Genomic DNA, 8,691 nt, shown 5'->3' with positions numbered 1-8,691 from the left:
AGTTTTATTTGCGCAAAAGCAGGAGGTGGCGCGGAAGGATGTGGAGCGGGCATTTGGTGTGCTCCAATCACGGTGGGCAATAGTGAAAGGGCCGCCCCGTCTCTGGTTCAAGGAAGTCATCACCGATGTCATATATGCGTGCATAATCTTGCACAACATGATAGTCGAACACGAAGGTGGAAGCGTCACCGATTGGGCCGATGATGAAGGTGGATCTAACTCTAGCACGACGACCGCGCCCCACACTCGAGGATTACCGACGAGCTTCAATGAGGTTCTGTCTAGACAGGCCTCAATGCGCAATCAACAAGACCATGCTCAGCTCATGAACGACATGGTTAAAGAAGTTTGGGCCCGTAACCGTCGTCATTGAGAATGCGTATTTTTTTTAATTCGTATTGTAATGTATTGATTTTAAATGAAATGAAGGTTTTTTTTAAATTCTTGTAGTTATTTAAATATTCAAATAAAGAAAATACTTAGGCCTGTCTTTAGGGCGTCTTATTGCAGGTGGAAGGATAGGAGGATAAAATATTGACGTGACCGCGCATAGGGTGGGTTTTAGGGCGTCCATTAGGGCGCCCCATTACTAATACTCTTAATCTCTTCTACTATTACTCGCAATTCTCTTAATCTCTTCTACTATTACTGATTTTACCATAAATCGCAATAAATGCAAACCCAAAGAAAAAAACAAAAACAATAAAGAAAAGGAAAAAAAATAAGTGTAGTCTGTGGACACGGTGGTGGGTTCAGGAAGCGACATATGTATTTTAAACTGCTCTTTTCTTTCTGAGTTTGGGTATTTCTCATTTTCTTTGTAAACATTGTCTCCTTCTAATTTCTTCTTCATCATCATCTTCTGGGGTTTTGAATTTCGGATTTTTTATTCTACTGTTGATCGGAGTTGGGTCTCTAATTCAACAGGGTGAGTTGTTTCATGTTTGACCTTGCTTCATCATACCATTTATATATGTTTGAAATTTGTGAAGACTTCTCCTTTACTCTATCTATGCTTATTTAGTATTGTTTCCACCGAATTCTTGCATTTTTTTGTAATCTTGTTTGGCTGTTGGTCGTGAAGGGGGAAAAAGGTGTAGCTCACAGTGGTATACTTGCTAGAATTCTTGCTCTGACCCTGCCTCAAGCGTCTCAAGCTTCTGTTTTTTCTACGATTGATTCTTTTTTGGTGCGTATGTGTGTGTGTTTTCTCATCCCTATGATAGTCAATATTCTGTCTTTAGAATCACAGCTTAATTATGATTTGATCCTGAAGCAGTCGTTCACGCTGAAATAGGTCAGGTGAAGACTTAGAAAGATCTACCTATATTTTCTTAATAGATAAATATGTTTAAGCAGCATGGAATTTGTATGTACAACTATGGTTATGGTTTGTCATATTTGATTTTATTGAACTTTTTTATACGATTATGCATAGGTTAGCCAGTCTTTGCTTTGTTTTGCTAATTAGATTAAATTCTTAGGCTCCCTTTTGTTATGGCTGCGTTCAATTTTATGTGTTTCTATTCTTATTTAGAATCCCTGGACTGACCGTAACATTTTTGATGCCTAATTGAAAGAAATGTGAACCAGCCTTCTTAACAAGAGTCGATCATCATTAATAGAGCTACTATGGCAACTGAGAACCCTATGAGAATTGTGGATAGTGGTGGAGCTGGAAAGTGGTCACCATCTAGCGACACTGCTTCCTTTACTTCAGCTAGTGCAGTGACGGATGAATTGGGATTGCTTCTTAGAGGACATGCAGTTGATAGAAATCGAAGTATCATCGCTCCCAACCGTAGTGGTAGTGCACCTCCAAGCATCGAGGGCTCATTTGCAGCTTTTGGTGATCTTAGAAATAAACAGCCCGTCCCCAACTCAAGTTCAACAGCTTTGAGCAATGCTATAGGGAATGCTCACTCTGAGTTTTTGCAGCAGGATGATTCTTTGTATTCAAAATATTTAAACAATGATTTGAATGCAACGGCTCGTCCTCATACAATTATGAGGAGCAACATGCACCTTGCACTCCAGAACGCGTACAATCCAGGAAGTTCTCTTTCCACTCATGAGGAAGAGCCTGGAGGCGATAGATCACCCAAGGGAGCTTCGGATGACGGAGTGGATATCGTGCTTGAGCAGAACATGCTGTCGTCTATTGGTCATCATAAAAGCTTGGTTGATCTTATACAGGTATAAAAAGTTTCTGGTGAATTATTGGCCTTCAGTTGAATTTATGATCATCGATCATTGTCGCCAGTATATTGGTCTTAGTCTTTTATTAAAAATTGCTCCATTGTCACAGTTTTGACTTTTTTAAAAAAATTGGTTTACTCTCCAATTTTCAGGCAGATTTCCCCCGAACACCTTCACCAGTATTTAGCCATAATATTGCGCCCGGCCCAACTGAAGAAGCATTTCATCATGATATTCAGAACCTGACAATGGATTCCTTGTCCATCGAAGCTTCAGAACCACGTGAACCAAAGTCAAGTACGGGTTCTACTAGTAAGATTGATTTGCCTCGTGGGTCAATATCAACAATAGAACCTCCAGCGGCTTCAGTACCTATATATCCTTGTCTTGACACCTCAGGAGGGTCTACTGCTTATATTGCTAGTGATCGTGTGAGTGGTGGCAATACAGAATCAGATGCTTTCAAAAGCGTTGATAGAGTGGAGAGTGATCAAGATAAACAGGGAGTAGAGTTTGATGAGCAGCATGAATTACATATGCAGAGTACTCATTCTCAGCATGCTGCAGGGTACCATGTCCCTAGATCTCCAGTACAAGGACCTGGTCCACAATCATTTAACAACTACTCAGCCCCACAAGGCCGTATCGAGATGCAGGCACATCTTCATTCTCACAGTGGTCACCCTCCTTTATACGCAACTACTGCAGCTTACATGGCACCGGCAAATTCATTTTATACAAATTTGAATAGTTCTGGTCTATATAGTCCACAATACAGTGGATATGCTATGGGTTCCTCATATCTGCCCCCTTATTTGCCTGGATATCCACCTCATACAGGTTTTCCTTTTCATTTGAACGCCAATCCAGGACAAAGTTTTGTTGGACAAAGTGCTGGTGTTCCAACTGGGGAAAACATCTCCAAAGGGTCTGTCGTACAAAACATGAACAGGTTCTATGGCCAACCTGGACTGACGATTCAGCCCCCCTTCCCGGATCCTCTTTCAATGCAATATTTCCAAGGGGTTGTGCAAGATCCATATGGTGCCTCTCTGCAGTATAATCAGTTGCCTTCTCCTGGTATGGTTAGCAAACCAGTTGATTCTTTTACTTTACTAAATAATCCAAATTCTGTTTATCATGCAGGTGACCAGAAATTCCAGTTAACCCCTAGTGGAAGTATCGGCATTCACAGTCCAACGAAAATGAGGATACCGAGTAGTAGTTACCTCAGCAGTCCTACAGGTCTGGGATTTGTGCCTCAGTTTCAGTCGCCGCCTCTTGGTAGTCCAGTAATGCCAGATTCCCCAGTTGGAGGCCCTAATTCATTGGGAAAGCGATATGATATTGGATTTTCTCAAAACCCAGCAAAAAATGTTGGTATTCCAAGATGGCAAGGACAGAGGGGAGCTGATGGTATCAATGACCATAGGAAGCATTCATTTCTTGAAGATCTGAAAGCTAGCAGTACCCGGAGAATTGATATCTCAGACATTGTAGGCCGTATTGTTGAATTCAGGTAGAATTTATGTTTTTGTTTATTTCTTTCGGTTTCTTCTTTTGCTATCGTTTAGCTTTATAATGGAGCTCAATTGTTATCCTCGATGGATAAAATCATTTTATATGCATTGCAACTTCAGTGTGGATCAGCATGGCAGTCGGTTTATACAACAGAAGTTGGAAAATTGTAGTGTTGAAGAGAAGGAGTTGGTTTTCAGGGAAGTTCTTCCTCATGCTTCGAAATTGATGACTGATGTCTTTGGGAACTATGTTATTCAGAAGGTGGGCTTCTCACTTTCTATGCATTGAATATTTTATGGCACATATGAGTAGCTGTACTGCATTTTGGTGTTTGCAGTTCTTTGAATATGGAACTTATGAGCAGAGGAAGGAGCTTGCAAGTCAACTATCGAGGCAGATGTTACCTTTAAGTTTACAAATGTATGGTTGCCGGGTAATTCAAAAGGTCTGTGCAAGTTCTTATATTTTTATATTAAATCGCTGAGCACCTCGCAAATAAGGATCCTGCCTATTTGAACAACGTTCAGCGTGCCGAATATCTTTAAAAATAGATTGGCATGCTATCCTTCAACTTAATGACTTAGTTTATATTCTGATGCCTGTAATCCATATGCTTTGGTTTGTAATGAATTTTGTTTTATTCATTTTATATGTATACCCTACACTCATTGGTTACAAAATCAATTCTCCTGATAGTTTTGTTTGGGAATGGTGACTAATCATGCCTTGTTGGTATTCTGCAATTTTGAATACCTTTAGCAAATGATACAAATGAGATGAATCTTATAAGTGTTTAACTTGCTTGAGATGAATCTTATAAACACAACTTGCTTGGTTCGTATTTTATTTGTTCATTCACTTCAGGCACTAGAGGTTATTGAAGTTGATCAAAAGACGGAACTTGCGCTCGAACTTGATGGACATGTGATGAGATGTGTACGAGATCAAAATGGAAATCATGTCATACAGAAATGTATTGAATGCGTGCCTCCAGAAAAAAATGATTTTATCATCTCAGCCTTCCGGGGCCAAGTAGCTGCACTATCAACTCATCCATATGGTTGCCGTGTCATTCAGGTCATAGTATTTTTTTTTCTTCAAGTGCTCCTGATATATTTTAACGTATAAGTGCATTTTGGACTAGATAAGTCTTGTTTATCATGGCTAGAAGAATATTCTCACCTCTCTACAGATTATCTGCCATGACTGATGCATATGTTCAAGATAGATAATTTAATCTCCCCAGATCTGCTTGCAGAGAGTTTTGGAGCATTGTTCGGATGACTTGTGCTGTCGACCAATAGTGGATGAGATAATGGAATCCGCATATGATCTTGCACATGATCAGTATGGTAACTACGTTACGCAGGTATGGAACTTCTGATATTTCGGCCCTTGTCATTTTGTCCAACATCTCATATCCGTTGATATTTAGTTGTGAGTTCCAACTCCAACATTTGGTGTACTGTGACAGCATGTGTTGGAAAGGGGAAAACCATTTGAGCGTAGTCAAATTATCCAAAAATTGTATGGAAGAATCGTGCCCATGAGCCAACATAAGTATGCATCAAATGTGGTGGAGAAATGCCTCGAGTATGGTGACACTACTGAGTGTGACTGCTTGATTGAGGAGATTCTTTCACAGCCTGAGGATGGTGATAGTTTATTGGTAAGAGAAATATTTTGAAGTAAATTTTAAGTTTTGAGGTAAAAGTGCTGTGCTATAGTTTGCTTTGGTTGTGGTGAACTTTATCTTGGTATTCAGACGATGATGAAGGATCAGTACGCAAATTACGTGGTGCAGAAGATTATTGATATTAGCAACGAGAATCAGCGGGAGAGACTGCTTAACTGTATCCAGCTTCATCTTGTTGCTTTGAAGAAATATACATATGGGAAACACATAGTTGCCCGGTTTGAACAATTGACTAATGAAGGTGTGGTATACAGATGGATCAAACTCTCTCTCTCTCTCTCTCTCTCTCTCTCATGCTGAATGTTATTATGTGCAGATAATGAATCTTCTGAAGCCTAGGCATTCTTTGACATGGCGGCAGTGAAGTTTATTCTATGCTGGGCACTGATAAGTGTTGCTGAATGCTCTGATACTTTACAATTATATTTTTAAATATATTTGGCTTGCAGTATATATGTGTTGTAGGAATTGTAAGTTGATTGGATGAATAATTCATAGTTATCTTGCTACATACATATCTAGTGTTGAACCAAGAAATGAGCTTTAATTCAACTGAGCAACATGTGCGTTTCACCTGCCTACATTAATCCAGAAACAAAATTGTGCCCAATAATCCAAATATCATTGTGCTAGTTAGCTTTCTCTATCATGAAACTTCTTCACGCGTAAATTTCCAAGTAAGATCAACCCAAAACTTCCATCTTCTTCACCTTCAACTTGCAGGCCTCATCTGCCCACCTGCAAAAACAAGCCTTTGGGCTAAATTGACTTCTGCATCAGGGGATTTAGACCATTGTTTTTCAAGAGGGACGCTTTTCAATGAGCAATATGTCTTTCCAAGCTTCGTAGAACATCCATGTGATACCAGAGGAAGGCATCACCTTCAAGCAGCTCGCCCTCCAGCCTCGATAGAGTCCTTTAACACCCTCGTCTCTGAAAACTTCAGAGAGTGCAGCAGCCATGTTTGGTGGACATTTCCCTTGCAGAGCTCCCACCATTAGCCGCTTCCTCGCCACCTCCAAAGGATAGCTGATGGTGCTAGCCGTTAAGCCTGCAATGTTTAAAGAGATTAATACAAACTAGTACTAGTATAGTTTAATTGTAGCATGGAAAATGAAATGCTGTGTTACCAGAAAGCGCCCCAATTAGGAGCATCTCAGCACGAGACAGAGAATCCTTTTTCTTTGTTGAGCAATATGATTTCTTCATCGTCTCATACATGAAATAGTAACACGTGCTGTATGGGAGCATGCCGATCAATGTGGGCGACAACCCAGAGTATAGACAACCGATTCCACCTTCCTTGTATATCTTGGTAACTGCAATACTTAGGTTGGGATATATATCAGGACTCACTGTCAACCTGTCCTGTATAAGACCAATGAAACAAACAGATAAGAAGACTAATATTTACCCTCTTTAATTAACTAGTTACCCGAAGACGTAGATTTTGCTCATACCTTTAAGACTTCAAGGGGATGACAGGCAAGGGTACTAACAATTCCTGCAGCGGCGCCAGCAACAGCAACGGGAGACAACCAGGCCAGAGAAAATTTGAAATTCAGACGGCCTAATCGCAAACTTGGGCTATCATTCAGCTTCCATTTCTCTTGTGCTGTAGTCATTGCTCGTTTCACATATTCAAATGTACCAAGCTCAATTGCTTGCGTGGGAACTATACGAAGCATATTTATTGCATTCCCAGCCCAGAGCCCTTGCCAGCCCTGTTTTTCAATAATTTGAACAAAACTGCCATATATGTTTCTGGACCCAACACCAACAACCATCCTTGTCCTGCATGTTTCGGTTAACATTAGACAAGAAAAGGGATGCCGCATCCACATGTTCTGCAAAGGTAAAGTTGAATTCCAGAATAGCCAAATCAATGCACAATTTTCAGGAATTTACGTGATCCAATTTCAGTCTTCTCTAAATTATTCCCTCTTACTTTACTTTCTCTACACTTGACTATTAATATCATTTTCCTAAAACGAGTACTTAAAAGAGAGGGTGTAATAATCTGCGATATTCCAAAAAGTGGACACAAACAAACCTAAGCTAGAAGTGAATTGCAAAACAGAATAGCAGGAACCAACCGGATGGTCTCGAGAGGGGCAAGAATAGCTTTGGTCATGGCCCCTGCAAAAGCCCCACTAAGGAACTCGCCCACTTCTCTAGTCTTTAATAAATCCTGAGGCAAATAAAAAAAGTTCAATCTTTTTTCTCAGGACTGCCAGCAGCTGAATTAAAACAACACAACAGTTGATTCTTAGTAAAAGAAATCCTCGTGAAATTCTAGTAGTATATACCCATGTAGTGAAAAAGCAAATAAAACAATGAATTCCAGAGTAAGTGGGAAGGTGGAATCTTGGTGGATTATTATTAAACAACAAACACGAGAAGAGGTAAACCAAACAAAAAAAAAGAGGAAAAAAACCTCAAGTGCTCGTCCAATATTAGGAAGCATGAGGTGTGGAGGAGCGGGCTTGCTATGAAGTTGGAGCTGGAGTTGTTGAAGGTCCACCTTGGGTGTCATCACCACTCCATAAACATCTTCCATCACGCAGTAGCTCTTCTTCTGCGAATCAGATTTAAGAGCCATTGTTACAGATTCAGCAGAAATAAAATAAAATTTTCAATTGAACAAGCCGAAAACGGATTTCGTAATGTGGGTAGGGCTAATTTAAGCTTGCAATCATAATAACAAGGGGGTGTGAAACGGTGATAAAACGAATATGAAAAAGGTGGGAGTGGGAGATAAGTAGGATGAGAAATAAAAGGCAGAAAAGTAAAGAGAAAGAGACATACCTGGGTCTGGGCCGGAGTCTTTTGGATCATCTGCCACCTCTCTCCCCCCTCCCTAGCCTGAGATATTTAAGCCGCTTAGGTGTTTGTTGTTTTGCCTCAACCAAAAAGTGAGATGAATAAATAGGTTTTTGAGGAAGAAGATGATATTCAGAAAGTAGTACCGATAACAATTTTCTAATGCAATTGACGCTCTCAATCTAGGGTTTCTTTCTCACTGTTTATGCAGTCCACTTGTCTTCAGTAACTATGTTAGGCGGTCAAATTTCCTCCTATTTCCACCCTATTTTAATTTTCGATTTTCGATTTCTATAAAATTCATTTTATAGAAATAGTATCAATATATAACCAAATACTAGTATCATCAATATATATACTAATATTGTACTAGTATCATCAATATATATACTAATATTGTACTAGTATATACTCCATCTGTCGTACTAAAGATGAGTCACTTTTATTTTTGA

At 39.7% G+C, this 8,691-nt stretch overlaps 2 protein-coding genes across 6 annotated transcripts; one reads left to right on the top strand and one right to left on the bottom strand.

Moving 5' to 3' along the window:
- The first annotated feature begins 772 nt into the window (after positions 1-772).
- Positions 773-5,931, top strand: LOC121794094 (pumilio homolog 5-like). 5 transcript variants are annotated; one of them, XM_042192103.1, is made up of 11 exons: positions 773-928; positions 1,581-2,196; positions 2,352-3,243; positions 3,346-3,718; positions 3,840-3,981; positions 4,058-4,165; positions 4,585-4,797; positions 4,967-5,089; positions 5,195-5,389; positions 5,486-5,657; positions 5,733-5,931. In XM_042192103.1, the coding sequence occupies exons 2-11, from the start codon at positions 1,633-1,635 to the stop codon at positions 5,753-5,755; spliced, it is 2,805 nt and encodes a 934-aa protein (XP_042048037.1). In that variant the 5' UTR covers positions 773-928; positions 1,581-1,632; the 3' UTR covers positions 5,756-5,931. The 5 variants fall into 5 exon arrangements, with proteins under 5 accessions (XP_042048037.1, XP_042048038.1, XP_042048036.1 ...); XM_042192104.1 differs by having other exon boundaries at positions 2,352-3,279; positions 5,525-5,657; XM_042192102.1 differs by having other exon boundaries at positions 2,352-3,279.
- Positions 5,932-5,940: 9 nt separating this feature from the next.
- Positions 5,941-8,426, bottom strand: LOC121794096 (probable mitochondrial adenine nucleotide transporter BTL1). Its single transcript, XM_042192105.1, has 6 exons — positions 8,225-8,426; positions 7,854-7,994; positions 7,513-7,607; positions 6,877-7,210; positions 6,547-6,784; positions 5,941-6,467 (listed from the first exon to the last, which is right to left on the bottom strand). Exons 1-6 carry the CDS (start codon positions 8,252-8,254, stop codon positions 6,217-6,219), a joined length of 1,089 nt encoding a protein of 362 aa, XP_042048039.1. The 5' UTR covers positions 8,255-8,426; the 3' UTR covers positions 5,941-6,216.
- Positions 8,427-8,691: the final 265 nt, after the last annotated feature.

The sequence above is a fragment of the Salvia splendens genome, chromosome 3 (assembly GCF_004379255.2).
Source record: "Salvia splendens isolate huo1 chromosome 3, SspV2, whole genome shotgun sequence".
NCBI lineage: Eukaryota > Viridiplantae > Streptophyta > Magnoliopsida > Lamiales > Lamiaceae > Salvia > Salvia splendens.
The sequence above is the reverse complement of the archived record's forward strand: the minus strand, read 5'-3'. Positions and strand labels throughout refer to the sequence as shown.

Excerpts from the sequence above, each read along its gene's own strand:
- LOC121794096 (XM_042192105.1), bottom strand. The coding sequence starts at position 8,254 with ATGATCCAAAAGACTCCGGCCCAGACCCAG. Across the intron at positions 7,995-8,224 it reads AGACTCCGGCCCAGACCCAG|AAGAAGAGCTACTGCGTGAT; the intron begins GTATGTCTCTTT and ends TCTGATTCGCAG. Across the intron at positions 7,608-7,853 it reads ATATTGGACGAGCACTTGAG|GATTTATTAAAGACTAGAGA; the intron begins GTTTTTTTCCTC and ends TATTTGCCTCAG.
- LOC121794094 (XM_042192100.1), top strand. The coding sequence starts at position 1,633 with ATGGCAACTGAGAACCCTATGAGAATTGTGGATAGTGGTGGAGCTGGA. Across the intron at positions 3,719-3,839 it reads GGCCGTATTGTTGAATTCAG|TGTGGATCAGCATGGCAGTC; the intron begins GTAGAATTTATG and ends TTGCAACTTCAG. Across the intron at positions 5,658-5,732 it reads TGAACAATTGACTAATGAAG|ATAATGAATCTTCTGAAGCC; the intron begins GTGTGGTATACA and ends TATTATGTGCAG.